At 46.1% G+C, this 22,654-nt stretch overlaps 1 protein-coding gene across 1 annotated transcript in view; it reads right to left on the reverse strand.

The window, feature by feature from the left end:
- LOC141975310 (protein maestro-like) overlaps nt 1–22,175 on the reverse strand; it is a 95,202-nt gene extending 73,027 nt beyond the window's left edge. Inside the window, exons 1-5 of the mRNA XM_074935607.1 lie at nt 22,105–22,175; nt 19,832–19,978; nt 18,468–18,650; nt 17,430–17,585; nt 16,798–16,932 (exon numbers count right to left, since the gene is read on the reverse strand). Of these exons, the coding sequence (XP_074791708.1) occupies nt 16,798–16,932; nt 17,430–17,585; nt 18,468–18,650; nt 19,832–19,975 (618 nt within the window). The 5' untranslated portion in view covers nt 19,976–19,978; nt 22,105–22,175. The remainder of the gene's footprint in view (nt 1–16,797; nt 16,933–17,429; nt 17,586–18,467; nt 18,651–19,831; nt 19,979–22,104) is intronic.
- Nucleotides 22,176–22,654: the final 479 nt, after the last annotated feature.

A 22,654-nucleotide genomic window follows, 5' to 3' on the forward strand; every position in this document is an offset into this window, starting at 1 on the left:
AGGGTCGTGTGACCCCTCTAAGGACTCCTTCCAACACCCTCTGCCAATCAGAGTGCAGCACCATCACCTCATAAGTCCCAGCGCTGGGAAGAGGAGGCCATCTCTTACCAAGAAGACGTGGTTTAGAAATTGTGGAAAGGCTGAGAGGAAACGTGGACTCCTTTACCACCCCTGTGAGAACTTCAGACTTTGTTTTAGCCCCGAGGACCTTTGGAGTTGTGTGGAGAAAGCGCTACAGCAGCGACAGTTCTGAAGAGGATGAGAGAGAAGCCAAGGGGATTCCTTTGGCCCAGCCATTGATGGATATGCCAGAATCCGACCCTGAAGCCCAACCGCTCATGAGACACCCCGATGAGCATGGTGGCCTCTCGTCATCCGCCACCCTGGAGGAGGAAGGCGATCATGGCTTGGGGGAGGCACTGGCAGACAAGGTGAATGGAAAAGACGTAGCTCAGGTAAATGAATGATTAAGAAGCGACGGTCGATGATTGGGTGTAATGGGGTTAGGAACCAGGGGTTGTGTAAATCTAAAAACAAGCAGTGGGCACTTACGCTTGTTTCTTGTCTGAAAATCTCTCGACAGCTTGACGATGCCTTTCTAGAGGACCCGGAGGCCCTGGACGGCGTTGCATCAAGCAGGAAAGGTGAACCAGGCCCGTCTTCTTTTTGCTCAACGCCGCTAGAAATTGTGGAAGATGACTCCGAGGAGGACGGCTAGGAGGAGTTTAGGAGGAGGCCTGGCATGGAACTCGCTGAGCCAGTGCCACGTCACGAGCGTAAAAATGTTATGCGGACTATTGTACGCGTTGCTGTTTATGCTGTTCTTCATCACTGTCTTAGGGAAAAGCTTTTTGAAAATTGTGAGGGCTGTGTCATAGATGCCCCAGCCCAATGGCACCATGACTGTGACTTGGACTTCAATGGCTAGAAACTGCAAGTTCTGGGGCCTGTGTGCTGAGCTGTGTTTGGAAAGCTTATTGAAGACTATTATTGCCATAGGTTATGTTATGCAACGTCTGTGCCTAACCCAAGAACATTTAGCGCAAGGGGTGACCTTGAGAAATGCTGTGCAATTCAGTGGAGACCCTGACCGTGTTTTAAAGAAAATGTCCAAACCGGAAGATGCCTGCTTACAGCGTTACATTGACTGCCTGGTCCACACAAAAAGGGACAGAACCCTGCTTAAGAAAAAGACTATTTGTAAGAAATCTAAAAGGATTAATTGAGAGAATGATGAGGGGACAAACATGCAATATAAAACTTGGTCGCTGTACATTTTAAAAAATCGAATGAAAAGGGCTTTGTGATTATCTGTGTTTCTGTTAGAAGGTCTCTGGCCCTTAAGTGAGCTAAAAGTTTTTATGGAGCATCTGGGTTTGTTTTCAAGAAGCTGTATGATTTTTAAATTTAAAAAAATGGTTTGTGAGAACCTAGGTCTTGTGTCTTTGTGTAAAAGAGACCCATTTATAGCAAAAAGCTGTGAAGTGGGAGGGGAACAAATCCTAAAAATGTGTTTACAGTGTAACCCTTCTGCCCATCAGAGTTGGCCACAACAGGGGCTGGGTTCAGTATCTAGGAGTTCCATTCCAGTAACATGACGCAAAACCGGGTCAAGCCCCCACCAGTGGGGCACTGAAGCTCCCCTACAACAAGTTGAAATCACTGAATACTGTGTTAAGTAGTAGGGGGGCCTCAGAGCTGGGGCACCTTGAACCCAAAGTGAATTCAGCTCTGCAGTCTGTAACCAAACTCCTAATAGAATCAAAATTACCTCTGACATTACACAATGGAGAGAAAGTGTAACTGGTGTTTGGAGCCCTCAGAAGGAAGCTCACACCACTAGGCACAAACCTCCAAACTCTCTCAATTCACTGGCTTTTGGAATCCTTGTCCCTTGCCTAGCGAGTGCTACTTAGTTGATGGCGAGTCCCTCCGTCATAAAAGGCCAAGGACAGTTCCACTGTCCTTGATTCACATCATCAGGATAACAACACTTTATTCTTCCTGCCCCAAGAACAGAGAAACTGGGGATCCCACAGCAGCCAAAGTGACCATTTGGGCTCCTGTGGGCTCATGCTAGGTGGGGTGAGTGTCCTGTGCAAAGGAGATCAGCTCCTGAAGTCCTTTTCCACAACTCACCACCAGATGTCAGGGTAGAGCTCATCCTGCCTCTGCTTACAACACGAAAACAAAACAGGGATGGTTCAGACATGTGTTTGAGTACAATAGAGTTGACTCATCCTGTTGAACTGAATGGTTTTAACCACACCCCCACTGAATAGCGAAGGTAACTGTGATTCCTTACCCTTGTTGCTATAGGGATAAATTTGATGGGTGTGCACCCATAGTAAGGGAGGTGGGTGGGTGAGTTCGGATTAATATGAAATGAAATAAAACCTCAGGAATTCGCAGATGCTATTGGGCAGTTTAAATATAATCCCTGGAGTTGGTAGAGCACTACTGGACAGTGAAAATGACCCAGGAACTGGCAGAACTCTACTGGACAGTTTAAATATGACCCAGGAGTTGTTTGAATGCTATGGGTCACTCTTTCTAGCAATTCAAAGCCATTAAAAGTTTAAAATACTATATTTACCCAAAAAACCCAAAACAACCAACCAAAAAATCCCACCACACACACACACACACACACACACGGGTCTAACCCCAAACTGAAATGTTTGAAGGGTTCACAAATCTTCACCATGCTTTAGAACAATCATTTGCTCGAAAGAGAAATTTTTAAAAGCTGTGGGTGCTTATTATGGTTGTGATACAACCATTTTATTTCAACCCCCCACCCTAAACTTTAAGCATGAAAGAAACATGTTTAAAAAACAAGCCCCAAAGACATTTACTGAGATCTGCAAAGGGTCCCCACTTGGAAATGGGTACAGTTACATTACGGATTGGTGATTTACTGTTTAATACTGTAAGAAGGCCCTACAGAAAAATGCATTTTAACTAAAAGGAAAAAAATGTGGCCAAAAGCAGCTCGGTTGTGCAGACAGCTTAATTTGTTGGATCATACTAAAGAAGTTCTGTATTAAAATCACAAATGAGTTTGATTCCCCATAGTTTAAATTCCAGGGTATTACTAATTAAGAGGTCTCTTGGGTTTTGGGACTGTTTCTCTCCCTCGCCGGGTGAAAGTTGCAAGCTGCTAATTGTGTTAGTACATCCTAGACGGAGTCTGTTCTCAAAGCAATACTTTGTAACAACAGAAACAGCACACAGAGACTCCCCGCCCTTTTGTTGTATTTATCTGGCTTTGTTAACGATTGTGCTTTAAAATAGAGATAGAGGATGTATGTGGATGGATGCTTGGTGTGGATAATAACTGAATGATCAGGGAGGTGCCAGCCTAAGAATCCAGTGTCCGTCGGCCAAAGAAGGCGTCAACCAGAGGACCCCCGGAGGGCAGACTGGAATCCACCCAACAGCCTCAAGGATGGGAGAACCGAAGAACAAGATGGAGCCGTCAGGAATGTGCCATCTGCTGATTGATTCAGCAACAGCATGATGAAGCAATTCCCATAGGCTGGCATAGGAATAAATTCCTATAAAAATGGACTCTAGAAACGGAAAACTTTGGGGTCTGATTCTGCAAACCAACTTCCAGGAGCGTCAGATGTGCATCTGAAAAGGCCCTGCTCCCTCCTCGTCTCCAGGCCACCTGGCCAGTGGCTTGGCATGAGCAACTCTAAGGCTGGTAACTCTGATAACAACCTTGCAGAACCTCTGTGTGTGTGTGTGTGTGTGTGTGTGTATGAATGAATGTGTGAATAAATATGAAATTGAATGGAATGTTATAGCTATAACTAACTGCTTACTATGATTCTTTCTGTATTCACAATAAATGTGGCATTTTGCCTTTTCCCTTTTAATAAGATCCTGCTGGTTTTTATTTTATTGGTATAACAAATTCCCCCACCCCAGATCACAAAAGGGAATGTTAGGGAGGGGTGCCTAACGTCCTGAAGTAGCTATTATTTGAGAGTTGTAGCGATCAAATCAACCTGCTAGCTCCTATTTTGAAGTCTGTTTGAAACAAAGGCTTAGGATGGTGTAAAAACCTCAGGTATTTTGGAGACTCTTTCAACAGAAACTCTCTTGAATGGCTGCTGGACTGCAAAAGGAGCCATGCTCCCTGTTTTTAACTCTGAAAATATATATTCTATTCTATCACTCGTTGGCCATGCTGTCTTAGTAAATAATGGTGCCTATGTTTCTTGCAGTGTGATCTGTTTTGCATGGAACCAGTCACTTTAAACTGCATTTCATCACCGGGCCAAGGTAAAAACTATTTTAACTGGAGTTTTGCTTAATAACTTCAGGTATTACACAGGTTGGATAGGGATTTGGGGGTAATACTAACTAACATTTTTGCTTGTTCTTTAATCCAAAGGCCCAAACACACATGGGGGTGGGGTGGGGGGGGCGTAACTTTCTGCAATTGGCTTTTAAATGCATGTGGGTTTATTGAAAAGTATTTTGTTGCAAACTGTGTTTTAAACTCTCTCTCTCTCTCTCTCTGTAAAAAAACATAGGTGGTTTTTTTTAAAGTATATGGCTGCAAAATGATGGTAATGGTGTATTTCAAACTAACAGGGTGTTTTTTTACTGTGCAAAATGTGTTTTAAACTGGATTTTAAAAGTTGATTTTAAAAGCAGTTTGGTTTTTATTTTGCAAAATGAGGTGTATTTAAAAAAATGTTTGCAGGTTTGTTGTTTTTTGTTTTAAAGTGGTAGAAATAAACTCAAAAATCCTGTTTGTTGTACAGCCTGAAATGGATTATTTTGTTTTAAAGCTCTGACTTTTTAAATAGACAAACACCCTAATGAATATTTTATTTTTAAGTTTACAAGACAGTTTCATGTAATTTACAATAATAATAATAATAATAATAATAATAATATTGTCTGCTCCAGAGTAAGGTCAAAACATGAGAGACCCTTAGACCAGAGGGTAAACAAGCTTAAAAGAAAAAGAAAAGAGACAGCTGAAAAGAAAAATTCACCAGATGGATGGATGAAGCCCAGTAAATATACTGTGTTTGTGAGGTTATGAGGTTTTGTATTTTAAGTAAATACATCGGTGTGGGTGAGAAAGATGGTAAAGTTAAGTTTTGTTATATGTTCCTTCCCCCCTAATCAGGTATGTGCAGTTCTCCTGACAATGCTGTAGTCAGAGCTACAGGGACACCTCCACCAGACCAGCCAAAGAACCAGAAATCTGCTTGGAGACCTTTAACAACTCAAAACAGCCCAAGAGTGCAGATGAAGCATCAGGGCAGTCCAAACCTCAAATACGTCAAACCCAAGGACAAAACCAAAGACTCTGGTAAAAACCAACCACGCAAACACAACTCCAGTTCCTCAGCGGCCACCTCCACACCAAGCCCTGAGAAAACCGTGAGTGAAAACGCCCACCTATGATGCTTCCTTCAGAAGACTGAGGGACGCTGTATCCTCGGGGGTTCTAAAAGAACGGTATTCTAAAAAGGTTTGGGGAAAATATGATGCTTCGTTCAGAATACCGGTGAACGGTGTATCTTCAGGGGGTCTAAAAGAAAGGAGGGCTGGAAAGCACATCAACAAAGCAAAAGCTTTGGTGGGTGACTTTTTGAAAAATACTTCAATTTTTGGCTCTGCGCAGGCGTGACTAGTCGTGGAAAGGGGCCTGGGTAAAAGGGGCACCCTCAAGGATACACATCAGCTCAGGTGTAAACAAAAGGGGGGACAAACAAATGGCTGCCAAAAAGTTCCAGGCCAGGGTCGTTGTAAAAATTTTAAAAAGGGCTAAAGAGGTAATGGAGAGGGGGGACAAAAAGAGATGCCCTCGACTGGAGGCTCACAAACTGGCATGTCTGAAAATGGGGAGGTGGAATCAGACTCTCACACAGAGTCTGGTTTCGAAAATTCCCCAGAGGGCTCTCTAGAATGATGGGTCCCCATCTCCTCCCGATGACCCTCACGGAAGCGCCTCACAGTCTGACTCTCAAATAGCATCTGATGTAGATGGTCCCGTAGAGGAACCCCCAAGTAACCCTGAAAATGCACAGGTGTGTATGGAGAGAGTGAGAAGTTGGCAACGTGAATTACCTAGATTTGGGGGGGGTCGGTGTATTGTGAGGAATTTCATTTTGTCAATCTTGAGCGAATAAATTCAGCTCAGCAGGTTGTTGAAGCCATACACAGGGGGATACAGTTAGTTCTCCATGACGTAGGGTAGGCACTGATGATTATGTTCAGTTACATTTAGAGAGCCGTAATTTAACTAACCCATTATTTTCGGTCTGAAGAACTAGGGATGAGCTGTCTGCTGAGGATTTCTTCAATCAGACCTCAAAGCTGCCACAGAGCAATAGAGTTGCATGTCAATGGGACATTGCACCTCGTTGTGACAGTTGTAAAAAAGCAGGGGTGGGGGCCGCTCGTAGAGTTTTAAATTCTATCCTCAGTAGTCAAATCATCCATAAAAAAGAGACAATGTTTAGTAGACCTGACTTACACGGCTACCAATCTGTGTTTTGCGCGTGGGCTCTTGGCCGTCATGTCCGACCATAAACCTACGGACACGGAATCGTTAGTGGGGGCGAGAAAGTTGCATGAGAAACTGGGCTGGTCAGATCAAAAAAAGATTATGCTCAGTGACGTAGCAATGTCTGAACAGCATTTAGGAGTCAACATACAGGTGGTGCTGTATGCGGCGAAAGGGGCTTTTTTTAAACGGGGGGGCAGTTTACCCCAAGACTTATTTCATCCTGTTGCATGATGAGCATTACTATGGGATTCTGGTTGTGAAAAAGTTGTTCGGAGCAAAAAATTATGGTGAGTTTTGCCCCACGGTGCACAGTCACGGCCACTCTTGCAGGTCCAGCTGCTGCCTCTGCTTGAGCGTAACATGCTCAGACAGCGTGGACGTGCAGCTGAGGTGTCCTCGCCGTAGACTGTATTGTCAGTCCAGAGAGCGTTTAGACAGACACATCGACTGGGAATCGACAGAACAAGCTGAATGCCTGTCTAAAACATTGTGCGATAAGGGTCAGTCTTACGTGGACAAGCGGCACAGGTGTAAAGGGAGGCGCTGTAAGCAGGGTCAGGGTTTGATCGCTGGTGATGTAGACGGTCACCTCGGTTTTATAGACAGCCTTAGAAAGCCCGAATCCTCAGAAAAGTGTATTTGTTATGATTCCGAATACACAAAGGAGACTGGGTTGCACACTCCCAATTACATTTTTGCTATGTCCCTCAAGCCGGAAAAGTCCTGGGAATTTAAGGGTGATGAGTGTCTTTCTATGTTTGTTCAGACCTTTATTGGCAAAGAGTTCCGGGTCTACACGTTCCAGGCGCACAATTCCAAAGGTTACGATGCATACTTCATCATTAGACAGTTACTGAAGGAAAAGATGTGCCTAGAACTGATCACTCAGGGTAGTAAACTAATGTGTGTGGAAGTTAAGGCTCTGGGCATTCGTTTTCTAGACTCTTTAAACTTCTTGCCCATGAAGCTTGGTAAGCTCCCGCAGGTGATGGGGTTTGAAGGGTGCAAAGGGTATTTTCCACATTTTTTGAACACTTTCAAAAATCAAAATGACGTGCGGCCTATCCCCTATGTGTGGAGCACTATGGTGTAGAAAGCATGATGCCCAGGGAAAAAGCAGAGTTTCTCGACTGGTAGCAGGCCCACAGGGAGGAGACATTTGACTTGCAGAAAGAGCTCGCGTATTACTGTCAGCAGGATGTCAACATTTTGAGACAGCCTTGTATCCTATACAGAAAAGAGATTATGAAAATGATGGAGAAGGGAGATCTAGTAGAGAGAGAACCTGGTAAATTCACCGAGATAAAACTGGGTATAGATCCATTCTGATACATAACACTGGCATCTGTCTGCATGGCTATGTACAGGTTTCTGTTTTTGGAGCCTAACACGGTAGCTCTTCTCCCTCCAGACAATGATCACAGGCAGAAAAAGATATTCAACCCCATCTATTCAGTGGCTGTTGAATACCTCTCACAAAGAAACTATACAAATACGGCATGCTTTACAGGGTGGGGAACTAGAGGTAGGCTCCTACTCTTTAGAGGGTTATGCCAGTGTTGACAGGGTACACACAGCCTTGGAGTTTAACGGGTGTTCTTTTCCACGCTTGTGCCACCTGTCATTGTGAAAAAGCACAAAACCCTATGACGGGGACAACTTTTGGGTTTCTTTATTACAAGACGCAGCTCAAGACCGACTATCTGAAACAACTTGGTTTTGTAGTGAGGACTCTTTGGGAGCAAGAGTGGGAAGTGAGGACAGAAACAGACAGGGAGCTTGCAGGCATTTAAAATGAGCCCAGTTGCCCTAGCCTCTCATGCCTAGTGATGCTCTTTTTGTGGGGAGGACAAACGCTATCCGCCTATATTACAAACTTAACTCCGGGGAAGAAATCCACTATTATGATTTTACCAGCTTCTACCCTTTTGTAAAGAAAACCAAAGAATACCCTATCGGACACCCCAATAGAGTTTATGACAAATTTGGACCCCTTGCAAATTATTTCGGAATTGCAAAAGTTAAAGTGTACCCCACCCAAGGCTTCTTTTTCCCATTGTTACCTGTCAGAGTGGGTGGCAAACTTATGTTCCCGATATGCCGAACCTGTGCGGAAACTGAGCAGCGGGAGATGTGCATCCATACTGACGAGGAGAGGGCCATCCTGGGGACTTGGTGCACGGTGGGCGGGCATAGCGAAGGGGTACGCGGTGGCAAAAATATATGAAATCTGGCTTTTTAATGAAAAATCTGATGAACTCTTTTCAGAGTACATCAAATGACACCTCCGCCAGAAACAAGAGGCTTCAGGGTATCCCAGCTGGTGCACAGACGAAGAAAAACAAAATAAGTACATGAACTATTTCTACCAGAAAGAAGGCGTGCGTTTGTGCCAACACGAGATCAGGTTTAACCCCGCTAAACGCCAAATCGCTAAATTCTTTCTAAATTCCCTCACGAGCGAGATCCCGCCAGATCAACACATCACCGAGTTTGTGTCGGCAGGCCCGAAAACGTACGGGTATAAGCTGTCGGGAGGAAAGGCCTGTATGAAAGTCAAAGGTATTACCCTGAACTTGGCAAACTGTCAAAAGATCAACTTTGACAGTTTGAAAGATCTAGTCCTGGACTATTGCACGGGCCTGCGAGAAAACACCTCAAAAAAGAGAGAGGTGCAGCAGCCCTCTATCGTAAGGAACAAAAATCAGTGGTAAATAGAGACCAAAACCCTTAAGAAAACACAGAAAGTCATTTACAACAAGAGGGTCCTAGGAGAAGGGTTTAAAACCCTGCCCTACGGATTTTAAAATGGATACGAGGTGGAAACACCCCTTTTCTGCAATTCTCACAGGGCCTAGCAACAGTGGGAAAAGTTACTTTGTAAAAAATGTGTTGGATAATGCCAAACAAAACATTGTCTGTTATGCCTGAGAATATTGGATAACATGGCTATAAAAAGCATTGCAAGATACACATGTCTGGGCTTGTTGAAACACATTTTGAGCAAGGCTAGGCATGCCCAAGAATTTAAATGTATTTTTTACAAAATTCATCACCATCTGGTTGTTTTGCACTAAGTCGTTAGAATACAATTTTAAAATCCGGTCACAAGATAAACCCTTGCTCCGATGATGTAAGAAAAACACTCAGTGATAGCCGCAGGCGACAGAGCGGGGGTCTTGTAATTATCTATTGTGAAACACAATGCCTGTGGCATTTTTGTTTAAAAATTTCATAATGCTTTTAGGAAACAACATGCTCTTCGGGGGGTGCCCGTATGAGTCTAAAAACTCTCCACGGTTACGCTCCGCCAGACACAAGGCAAGCCATTGTTCACCAGGTTGGTTGTGTGGATGCGCGATACAAACCTAGGGGTCTCTGAGACAGCTTGTCGCCAGGGAGCCAAATCACAAGGGAACACATCTAAGAAATTCTTTTTTGTGTAAGGCACCTTGATAAGACACACGAGAGCTGCACGGTGTCCATGTTCACATATGGTCAAGCAGAACGTCTCTCCTCTGATTTCTCTCTATGATGTTGTCAAAAACCCCATGCACGATCAGATTGATGGTGATGGTTAAAGCCTTCCCAAAACATATTTCTGCTCTCAGGTTCCCGGTTTGAATCAGGGAATAGTCATCGGCGCATTCCTGGTCGGGAGACAGGTCAAAGGCAAACAAGGTGTAACCCTGTGGAAACTCCTCACGGTCGATTAACAGAGAACGATCTGTCATGTGTTTACCAGTGTCTGTACCAGATTCATGTATTCTCTCACGCAGCATCCTGCCTCGAAGTCTGGTTGCAGAGGCTTGGTTGGTATCTGTTCACCATCCACATACAAGGCCACAAAATTAATATCATAATGTTTAAAATGAAAGGGATTTTTAGTGTAACTTCCACTCAAGGCATAAGACAAACCCTAGGACAAGCATTTTGGGTAACTGTCCCAAAAAACAGGTTCTCCTGGTTATTGACCCTGCTGCCCACGGGGATGCTAAACACTTTCATTCCCACACGGTCCACGGGATATTTAGCATTTGTGGTAAGCAGGGACGCCGCGTGCCCCAGACGAACGCTCAGGGCCACCCGTACTTTCTTCACAAAAAGGGATGCTGATACAATGCGCAATTTAAAGCCTTCAGCTGCACTGCCCATTAAACAGAAAGCGTCTTATCTGCGCGTCAATTTAAATTTTCACATCCACTCCGTTCAACAAATGAGACGTATCTGTTCTGATCTGTCTTTATTTCAATGGTAATGGTATCGATGTGGTGTTTTCTGACAGGAACGTGATGAGGTTTATCGTAGGTGATGGTGACAAACTCATTGTTCCTTCCTCAGACAGGGACACAGCGTAACAGGGGAACAGAAAAGTCCCTCACAAACTGGTGTTCTACAATATCTGTGTGCAGATACAAGGAATTAACTCCCCCTGTGATGTCTGCCCAGAAGGGGAATTTTTGGACGCTGCGCTTGGGGCCCAAACCTAGAATGTTAGCTAGCTCCCTGCTGGTAGAAAACATAAAAGTAAAATCAGCGGATTTAAGGGTAACTTTTCTACCCACAGGGTCATCGTTCATGACCACCTCAGGCGGTGGGGGATGACGAGCCATGGTACTGTTCATATGATCCAATCATTCGGGTATGGACGAGTAATAACCTCATCATAGGATAAAACTCTATGCCATATCTTCAAAGGTGATTTCAAAAGGGGTGTCCTCGTTGATAGCGTTCCAGCTGTGCGGGTGTTGTATTTCCACTAACCCCACCTCCCAGGCACCCGGGAGATCTAAGGGCTTAATTAGCTGTATTGTAAAGTTCGAGCTGGTGTTTTGAGGAAAAACTGCAGAGCTGGCATTGCTGGGCAAAGTCATGTAAAACCCGCTGTCGCTCATTTTTCACTCCCTCAGTCTTTGCAGGAGGAATCTTTTTGTTTGTTTGTGTCTAAACGTCAGAATTGAGAAGCTTCCACCCAGCTGGTAAACTTATCGCCCCCCCCCACCCACAAACCATTTCACCAGTAGCTGCTTTTTTCTCCCTTTTCCTTTCTCCGCTAGAACTTTTTTGATCCTGCAAATCTTGTCTTGTTTGGGGTTTACTTTTTGTAAATCTTCAGGGTAAAAAGATCCAGTAACTGTCTCACCCTCGTAATCTTTTAATCGGTATACAGGTCTCGGGCTCCTGGTTAAGGCTTCATCCACTATAAATATCTCATTGGTAAACATCTGTTCACAACCTTTTTCAAAAGCTCCTTTGGTTTTAGATAGTCTCACGTGGTCGCCTTTTCTAAAAGGGGCAACAACCGGTTTTATTTTAAAACCGTCTCTATCAACCAGTTTCCATATCTTCAGAGAATTGGAAGGGTTAACATCAGCGGGTCTGGTACGTAGAGTTCTGTAAAAGCTCTGGTTGTAACTCTTCATAAAGTCAGGTAACAGGTCAATGTGGCGAAAGGCGTTATGGACTGTAAAATATCACCACATCCTCCACATCTTTTTCAAGTTCTGTTAAAATCACTCCACAACCCCTGCTTTGACTTCATTATCAGTAACAAAAAGCGTTAATGCTGTGCCGTTTCAACAATCTGCTAAAAGGTTTGTTTCAAAATTCTTTCCACCGATTAGTTTGTCATTTTTGAGGCACGCGACCTTGGCAAGAAATAGCTTTAAAGGCCTTGGATTCCTCACCGCTCATCTTGTCTTTTAGGCCTAAGGCCCAGGCATATTTGGATAGAATGTCTATCACTGTTAAGATGTACTTAAAACCGCTGTTGTGTTTGGAGAAGCGGTGCATACGGACCAAATTTGCCTGCCATTGCGCGTCCACATCTGAAACAACGGTCCTGGTTCTTTTAAAACGTATTTGAGCTGGTTTGTGTAAAGTGTAAGCATCCTGGTGTGAAAGCCAAGCTCTTACCTGTCTTCTATTTAAAGTTTTAGGATGCTTTTTGGCCACTTGAAAAAGAAGATTGACCCCGTCAAAGCCCCCAACTTTCCTGGGGGTTTAACAGATTTTCTTTAACAGAGCCGTCTGTGGAGACATGACTGTTCCTGGGACCGTCTTTTACGAACACAAGTATGGAGGGGGACACGTTCATTCTGACACATTTAAATAAGTTTTATTAATCGCCTGGTTTAACACAATCTTTTACAGCCGCCTGAAACAAAGGACGCCATGATCCCTACCATGAGGGAGTCTGAGCTGGTTCATTCTTCCATTTTTGTCCTTTTCTGGATTTTCCTCTTGAGATCTGGGTCTCAGACAGGAGCAAAAACAGCTGATGCGCGATGGATTTACTCCCACAGGGCTACCGATGTGCAACTACTCAAAGGCCTCCAGAAAGGCATCGTCGAGCTGTTGAGAGATTTTCAGACAAAAAACAGTGTAAGCACCCCACTGCCTGTTTTTAGATTTATGCAATGCCAGGTTGATTCCTAACCCCATTACACCCCCATGATCGACCGTCGCTTCTTAATCATTCATTTACCTGAGCGCCATCTTTCCCGTTCACCTTGTGACTCCCCCAAGCCACAATCACCTTCCAACTTTAGGGCATGGACAATGAGAGGCTGTCACACTCATCGGGGTGCCTCACAAAGGTTTGGATTTTGGGGTCGGGTTCCGACGTATCCATCAACGGTTGAGTCAAAGGGCCCTCCTCGGAACCGTCACTGCCGTAGCGCTTTCTCCACACAACTCCAAAGGTCCTCGGAGCTAAAACAAAATCTGGAGGTCTCACGGGGTGGTAAAGGAGTCCATGTTTCCTTTCAGCCTTTCCACAATTTCTAAAACATGTCTTCTTGGTAAGAGATAGCTTCCTCTGCCCAGCGCTGGGACTTATGGGGTGATGGTGCTGCACTCTGATTGGCAGAGGGCGTTGGGAGGAGTTCTTAGAGGTCTCACATGACCCTCTTCTGGACGGTTCACCCAATCCGAGAACCTGCCCCATATTGGTCAAATCTCTTCTCGGGGCAGTCCTCTGCAGCCGAAACCCATCGCGATTGGTAGAAGGTGGTGGGAGGAGTTCTTAGAGGGGTCACACGAAGCACTTCCAGACGGGTCACTCCACCCCGGAACTCCCCCCAGTTGGTCAAATCTCCTCTCGGGGTGGTCCCCAGTGGCTCAAAACCCTCCTGATTGGTAGAGGGCGGTGGGAGGAATTCTTAGAGGGGTCACACAAACCACTTCCAGACAGATCACCCCATCCCGCAACTCCCCATGATTGGTCAGACCTCCTCTCGGGGTGGTCCCCAGTGGCTCAAACCCCTACTGATTGGTAGATGGTGGTGGGAGGTATTCTTAGAGGGGTCACACAAACCACTTCCAGACAGATCACCCCACCCCGCAACTCCCCATGATTGGTCAGACCTCCTCTCGGGGTGGTCCCCAGTGGCTCAAACACCTACTGATTGGTAGATGGTGGTGGGAGGTATTCTTAGAGGGGTCACATGAACCACTTCCAGACAGGTCATCCTGCCCCGGAACTCCCCCGATTGGTCAAATCTTCTCTTGGGGCGTTCCTATCAGGGTGAAACCCATCCCGATTGGTAGAGGACAATGGGAGGAGTTCTTAGAGGGGTCACATGACACACGTTGCTTCCGGTCATTTGTCTGCCTTGACCCTGGAAGTAATACCTCATGGCTTGGGACTTCCAGTGACCGGTGGGCAAGGCTTACGAGGGCCAAGGGTGGGGTTAACGTTTGATTGACGGTAGGGCCTTATACTACTGGAGCGCCTTGTTCTCTTTGTCTCCCGCTTCATTCCCCAAGCACTCGGCCAGGACAGATGTCATTTAGGACCTCAGTTGCCACCAGCTGGACAGAGGGACTTGGGTCTTTCTTGAGGACCTGGAGAGCTGAAATGACAGAGGACAACATGTTAGTGTACAGACTGTCAAATCACAGCTAAGCGTGATCACAGAATCTTGAAGTACCAGAGCAGAATGATCACATGGTAAAATGTGAAACTGGGCTCAGTCCTTCTATTGGGATGGAAAATACATGAGAGATGAATATGCCTCACTTTTCATATTGTCACCTGTGCCTGAAATAGCTGGAGACTTACTACCTCTGAATACCACGCTACACAAGCTCTCCAATAGAAAGAAAGCTTTAGGTTCCTCCATTGGCTCCCTTCCGTGCTCCCAACAAGCGGGGAGACCCTGACTTGACCAGAAAGTCATCCACTCTGCTGTAAATGGAAGAAGGTCCATTGTTTCAATAGCTTCCACTTTTCAGTTTATTTTCCATCTCTATTCAGGAGCCACGGTCTGAGCTCCAATAACCCTGGAATTGAACAGAGGCCAAGTCCAAGCTGCTTTGTGCAGGATGCAGGGCACCTACTGGAAGAAAAATTGCTGGTGGGAAATTTGGGGTAGCAGAAAGTGGCTACAATTTCTCCTCACCTGGGGAGTCCACAGAGAGCCAATAAAGCCCAAAGAGTGGATAGCACTGGCTGCGGAGGGGGCCTTGCCAGGACAACCAGGAGATGCACGGACTCACATCACACCTTCTGCAGCTGCCTCCTTCAGGGGAAATTAAAGCTGACTTTCTACTGGGCGAGAGTGAATTTGTCCCTTGATGTGTGGCTGATGCACTTTGCACCAGTGGTATCGGTTACTGCTGCTTGTCAGCTAAATTCCTTTAGAACTCACGGATGAGCAGAACTTCAGCTGTATTTATTACTTACACATCAGCAGATGTTCCAGATCCAGCCATTTCATACGCTGCCTGTCTGTGTGTTCCAGGATGATGCCTAAATACACAATGGAAAACAAACAACAACAATAAAACCTTCCCTTGTTGAATGCAAAGTGATATTAGCAGCCCCTAGACAGGTCTTTGGCCTCTCCTACTGTGGGCCTAAGGGTGAGCTGTGGGCAAGAGGATGCTAGTGCAGTTTAGAGTCCACACTGAAGAGAATGAGAAAGACTTTTTTTTTTTTTAAGAATGTTTACACAAAACCCATTTGCTTTAAAGAGTCTGTATTCCTCTTGCCACTGCTGTCACTTATTGGAGACATACTAAGCTAGTGTCTTGGTCTAGTGGTCTGAGCAAAGGACTGGGGCCAGGAATAAGTGAGTTCTAAGCAGGGATCCCACAAGGTGACTGATAGGTGAGACTTAGGCCACAATGCCTGCCTGTCTCACCTGGGTATGCTTGGGAGAAGAGGGCAGACGGCCAAAGCAGAGGAACCTTTTGCCTCCTTGACAAGGTGGTGTGGCCAGGAACCTGAAACTGCAGGCGCTGAGGGCAGGTGGGCTGCATGCCTCCCAATGATGAAGTAGTAGTGAAGAGCACTGAGCAACACTGTGGGTGGGTCTGCACTTTGAGCGAGGGGGATCACTCCCAGTTCAATGGGACAGGCCCACACTAGCTCGCACAGCGCTCGCATGCTAAAATTAGAATGTAGCTAAAGCAGCACGAGCAGTGGGAGGAGCTAGCCACCTTGAGAATCGACTTTGGGGTTTGGATGGGATCATACTTGGGGTGGTTAAACCTCCTGCTGCTCCTGCCATCGCAGCTACTCTCTATTTTTAGCACTCAGGGCTAGTGCGGGTATGTCTCATCAAGCTGGGAATTAGACCCCCAGCTCCAAGTGTAAACATGCCCTATGAGACAGTGTCCCAGCCTCTACTACTAAATGACTGCACCGTGCTCTCCCTGCAACAATCCCAAAGCACTTTATAGCAAGTCATGATTTCCTCCGACCACCACACTGGAGAGGTAGGGATATTAACCTCCCCATTTATGTATGGGAAGCTGAGGCACAGAGAGATTAATGGCAGCTCAGTGCTGCACAGTGGGATTTTTTTCTCTCTCCCTCAATGGGAATACCAAAAGGGACACTGGGCATCATCTCTCACCAGCTAACTTGGCTGCAACTGCCCGGATTTCTTCCCAGCTGCTAAAGAAGTATGTGATGGTGCTTTTGTACAAGTTCTCCAGCAGCTCAGCATTCTCTTTGGCCTAGAGGAAATCAGGGACACATGAGCTCTCTCTGGCTAGAAGTGCCCTTTGACTGCCAGCACATGCTTTTACGAGCCACAGGTAAATCAGAGAAAGAACAGGTGACTGGGTGGACGTGGGAAAAATGGGGATCTGTGGCAGATTTACATTTCCCGTCACCCTCAGTCATATATCCCACTCTGACCGTTATTTCCATTACCCATCACACATCCCCCCCACACCTCTATACCACCACCTGCCACTCCAGTCAAGAATCTCAGACACTTCAACAGCTCACTCACAAGGTGTCTGCAAATGTCCACCTGGAGCTCTTCAGGCTTCAGCTTGGCTGTGCCATCAAGGTGTTGATTCACGGCAGTTTGGAGCCTCTTCAGTCCCAAAAACGGGACACAGAGGTGAAACGTAGCTCTGCATTCCTGAAAAAAAGAAAGCGTGTCACACCATTTAATTGTTCCCTACTGAGCGCTTTGGTCATTCAAAGGGAACTCATCTGCTTGACTGCTCATCTATTCCAGGATAAAAAGGGATTCATCTGGATGTAATTGGCAGAAAACATGCAAGAATGACTAATAGAGGGGAGAGCTTCCACTGCAACCTGGGGGTAGCATCAATGTCTTTTTGGAACAGATCTACTTATGAAAGCTGCTTCACCAGGTCTCTCTTCTGTTCTGGGGAGGCAGGGGCCTGGGGTGCAGAGACAGACAGGAATAGAGAGCTGTCGAGCTCAGACCCATGACCTATCCTGGATTCTGGTGAGGCAGCCATGGAGCAACCTGGCGGGAACTGACTCAGCAGGAGGGCAATGAACTGAGGGGAGAATTTGGGCCTCCACAGCAGGAAGGAATAGCAGAGCTCCCCTGGCATTGGGAGGAAGATTCCTTTGGCTTAGTAAATAAGTCACTCTCGGTCTTACCACTGAAACCCTGGGGTTCGGGTCTTGCAGGTGCAGCAGAAGTGTGACCCAGCTCTGTCTAACCTGCTCGGCGAAATAGCCCTTCCATTTTCTTTTGGTCAGGCGGGCCAGGATGCCAAACAGGACAAAGGACAATAAACGAAGAGCATCGTCCTCCTACAGCCAAGAAAGCCCCACAAGTTAGTAACTAAGGGACAATCACATCATGTACTTCGCACAGCCATCTCTTCTACGCTAAAGTCGAGGGATTCCAACTACAGCTAGTCGGAAACACTTTCATGAACTAATTTTTGATTCGAATTTGCTGATTCATCAAACTATTTTAGCGACAGTTCCATTTGGATGAAATTCCTCCAGAAGCCAGGCAGGGGTCCTTCGAAACCTGCCTGCTGTCTTGCCAGTGCACCCATTCAGCTCCTTGGAAGCCCATCTAGCAGGCTGACTGGGATCGTGGGCTTCCAAACCCCCAGCGTCTGGGACCCCAGCTCTCAAATTGGCAACTCCCTGGCACTTCTAGCTCCCACAGTTTCCTGGGTTCCCAGCACCGGGATAGATTGAGAGCAGACTGCCCGGACCCAAGGCTTTCAATAGAGCTCGGCTGAGAATAGTCATTCTGTTTCACAAAGAGTTTTGAAGTTTGGGGAGAGGGATTCCCACAAATAGGAACAAAACCAAAATTTGAAATCTCAGAATTCTCTGCAAAATGGAATCATTCCAACCCTCTCATGTAAAAATGGTATAGAGCAGGCCCAACACTCTCTATTGTACCTTGGAACCCCCTTTTCATGGTTATCTAGCTACCTAATCTAGTATTCAGACTTTCTTTGAGGTTCTCAGTGGCAAGAAAGAAGAACAGAAGGGGGAGACTGTGGAAGCAGGGATGTCATCCCCATCCTCCTAATGTTCTCCTCCTCCGTAAAACACCTCTCTTCCCTGGGGCCGAAACATCTCTTCACTCTGACATGAGCAATGCCCAGGGAGTAAATGGAGTCTAATCAAGATCGGTTGAACTGGGGCTGGAGAGTTCTGGTCACATACGTTGTCAAAGTAGGTCCGGATCTGTTGGGTGAGGTCTCTGAAGGAAGAACCTATGTCCTTCTCTTTCAGCTCCTTCAGGACTTTGGCCACTGCTTTCATGCTCTCGCCAATGACTTCAGAACTGAAAGGGTCACTTAAGGCCCTGATCAGTATGACCATAAGAAACTTCTTGTGCTTTTTCACCTGGACAAACATACGACATTAAAGAACACTTATCACTGATCACACTTCTAATACGTTTTCTTTAGCAGTTATGAAGCTGTGGGAATTTCATCTCCCCCTCCCACCCCGCGGGAGACCTATAGCTATATTTCAGACCAGGTTCCAGCTACAATGAGCCAAACTCGGGGCCATAATACACCTGTGTCATCCTATTATTAGATTCCTAGTTACTTAGATTCCAAGGCCAAAAGGAACCCTTGTGATTATCCGGTCTGACCTCCTGCATAACATTGAACTTCCCCGAAATAGACTCTGTTGGAACTAGAGTGTATCTTTTAGAAAAACGTTCAATCTTGATTTTAAATTTGCTAGTGACAGAGAATCCACTACAACCCTTGGTAAATTGTTCCAATGGTTAATTAAAATTACCATTAAAAATCAATGCCTTATTACCAGTCTGAATTAGTCTAGCTTCATTTTCCCCATTGAATCTTCTTATCCCTTTGTTTGCTAATGGGAAGAACCCATTCTCAAAATGTGCTCCCCATGTGAGTAGTTCTAGACTGTCCTCAAGTCACTCCTTAACCTTCTCTTTGTAAAGCTAAATAGATTGAGCTCCCTGAGTCTATCACTAGAGGTATCTTTTCCAATCCTTTGAGAATTCTTGGGACTCTTCTCTGAATCCTCTCTAATTTATCAGCATCCTGCTTGAATTGTGGACACCTGATCTGGACACAGCAGTCCAGCAGTGCTCACATGAGCGTCATATTCAGAGGGAAAAGAACTTCTTTACTCTTAGTCAAGATTCCTCTCTTTATGCCTCTAAGGATCATTTCAGCCCTTTTGGCCACAACTTCGCATTGGGACACCTTATGTTCAACTGATTCTCTGCCATGACTCAAGTGGTTTTCAGCATCATTGCTTCTTGGGATAGAGTCTCTCATCCTGTAAGTATGGCCTGCATTTTTTGTTCCTAGATGGAGACATTTACACATGGTCATATTAAAGTGCACAGATTGTTTGCTTATGCCCAGCTTAGCAAAGGATCTAGCTTGCTCTGTATTGACTGCAAAGAGGTTACTCGGGTATGTGGGAGAGCAGAATTTGGCCTAGTGCATTGTGTGCAGCCTCTGTAAACTCCGAACAACTGTTTCCCTTGGTTTCTCTAGTTATGCTGCATTCTAGTCAGTATTCTCTCTTACCTTCTCAGGCGCCCCATAGACTAAATTTCCCAGGCCTCTTACAGCCATCTGCCGGACAATGCTGTTCCTATCATGGGACTTTTCTTCCAAGATGTGTAAGACTGGCTTAAGGAACTTCTTCTCCCTGAGCATGGGATCACTCATTAGCTGAAAGAAAATCAACCTGTCCATTAGCCCCAATAGGATCGTTAAGATTGGGAATAGAATTTGAGCCGACATGTCATACACTAAAAAGAACAAGGAGTCCTCCTACAGCCCCAGTCTTGAGGATACAGACAAATATGGCTACCCCTCTGATACTTGGCACATAATACACTGTAACTTTAGTATTCCACACAAATGAGAAAGGTCTACAAAACATGGAGCTTTCCTTTTGGGCACTAAAATAGGGATCCACTCACCTCTTGAGAGCCTCTTAGTGGATGGGTATGGTATCACAGTCCTTTTCTCACCCCTGGTGCACCCTGCCAGCCGACCTCAGTGAGTCTTCTGTGGCTCAGGCCTCTGGCTGAGTCCCAAAGTCCAAATGAACCCCTTCTGGGGTAGTCCAGAACAGTCCCATTGCCCTCACTAGGGTCTCCAGCCCCAGCTCCGGGTCCTTTACATTCTGCCCTTTGTTCAAGCTCTCCATTAGCATTGTCCTCTCCATGGGGCTTATGCCACTGTTGGTGGTAGGGGAACCTGGGCCTGCCCCTAACTCTGGGTTCCAAACCATGGATCCTATAAACAGGAGCTAGGCACTGCTTGATTTCAGTTCATTGTCGCTTCTTCCTACCCGCCACTTTTAGCTTCACCCTCACCTCAGGGTTAAAGTTCTTCGGGACTCTCTTCCTGAAAACCCAGCTTAAGTAAAGGCTGCCAGAATCAAACTATGGCTGTCCCCTGAATTTCTGTGGCCAGAGAGCAGCGCCCTTTCTTGCCCTCCAGTTCCTGCCAGAAACTGACCTGCTAAAGCCCTTCATAGAATCATAGAATCATAGAATATCAGGGTTGGAAGGGACCTCAGGAGGTCATCTAGTCCAACCCCCTGCTCAAAGCAGGACCAATCCCCAATCAAATCATCCCAGCCAGGGCTTTGTCAAGCCTGACCTTAAAAACTTCCAAGGAAGGAGATTCTACCACCTCCCTAGGTAACGCATTCCAGTGTTTCACCACCCTCCTAGTGAAAAAGTTTTTCCTAATATCCAACCTAAACCTCCCCCACTGCAACTTGAGACCATTACTCCTTGTCCTGTCCTCTTCTACCACTGAGAATAGTCTAGAACCATCCTCTCTGGAACCACCTCTCAGGTAGTTGAAAGCAGCTATCAAATCCCCCCTCATTCTTCTCTTCCGTAGACTAAACATTCCCAGTTCCCTCAGCCTCTCCTCATTCACCTCCTTTTAGCCGAGCCTGATGGGCTCGGATTGGCTGCTTTCATGAGGCCTCTCTAGACAGACCCAGATTGGGGGCTTCTTTTCCTGGGGCAGGGTGTAATAGGACCACGGGGCCTCTTGTAAGGAGCCTTAAAGCCCAGGTACAGCCCGTCATAGGCACAGAGAGGTTGTTTTTCTTAGAACCAGATAAGCTCCGAAGATAGTTGCTTAGCATAAGTGGGAAATATGATGCAGATGTTGGAGGAAGACTGTGGAAAGGGAGGATGCTCCAGCAGGTATCCCCACACTAGCCTAGGACTTAGGAGACCCAGGTTCCATTTCCTGCTCCCTCAAAGACTTCCTGTCTGACCTTGGGCAAGTCACTTAGCCCTTCTGTGCATCAGTTCCCTGCCTGTAAAATAGGAAACATAGTGCTTCCCTACCTCGCAGGAGTGTGGTGGGGATACAGACATTAAAGCGTTTGGAGCTACTCAGATACTAGAGTAATGAGAACCTAAGATAGACATTAATGTAGTTGTAGGTTGCTTGGTTGGTAGTATTAGGACGCTCGGTTCATTCAGAAGATGTGCTGAGCTAAACCAAAATCAGGAGCTGTTGGTTAGGATCAGCACTAGGACTTGGCAGAAGAGGTCCACTCATCCAAACTCTGTCCGTATCTCTCTCAGCCAGCACCTGTGGTTGTGTAGCTAGTATAGGCAATGACGGCAATAAAAACCACAGAGAGAGAAGGACTCAGAAAGGTATCGTGAAGTCCCTGGTGAGGTTTCCATATAAAGGAGGAGCTATTCTACTGTCTAAAATGACAATTACTCCTATGAACTGAACTGTACAACTCCCGAAAGAAAGGCAGACAAGAGTCTAATGGTGAAACTGCTCTTCAGAGCCCTGTGTCTTACCTGGGCAAGGAAAGCTGTGCTGGTGACTCGGTGGTTTTCTGAGGGGGAATTCACCCAGGGGAGGAGGCTCTGTATGATCTCAGGTGTTATGAGTCCAGATCTTAGCAGAAGACTGGAAGACAAAAGAAACCGCTCATGGGCTAGATTGCACACTTCAAAAACTCAGCTGCTCTGAGCATACAGCTCTGATAGCTAGGAGTGGGAGCTGTGTGTTTCCACCCAGGACACCCCCGCACCCCCTGCCCACAAAACTATAAACGGGAGGTTCCCTCTCAGCCACTCTATTGGCTACTCATTCCCAAGGATAAAATGATGCCTCCTAGATCTCTTACCTCACCAGCAGACACACTCCCTCATGGTGAGTCTTGGGGTTTTCCACAAGAGTCCAAGTCCTCTGCTTCCTGAGCGCTCTCACCAGTCTCTCATTGCCACCCTTGAAAAGCACAGATTCTAATGCTTTGATAGAAAGCCTGGGGAAAGAGAGGCACAGAACTGCAGCAATCAGGAGGAAGGTGCAGCTTGAACAGAGAGTCAGGAAGCTCCAGTTACT

The sequence above is a fragment of the Natator depressus genome, chromosome 20 (genome assembly GCF_965152275.1).
Source record: "Natator depressus isolate rNatDep1 chromosome 20, rNatDep2.hap1, whole genome shotgun sequence".
Taxonomy (NCBI): Eukaryota; Metazoa; Chordata; order Testudines; family Cheloniidae; genus Natator; species Natator depressus.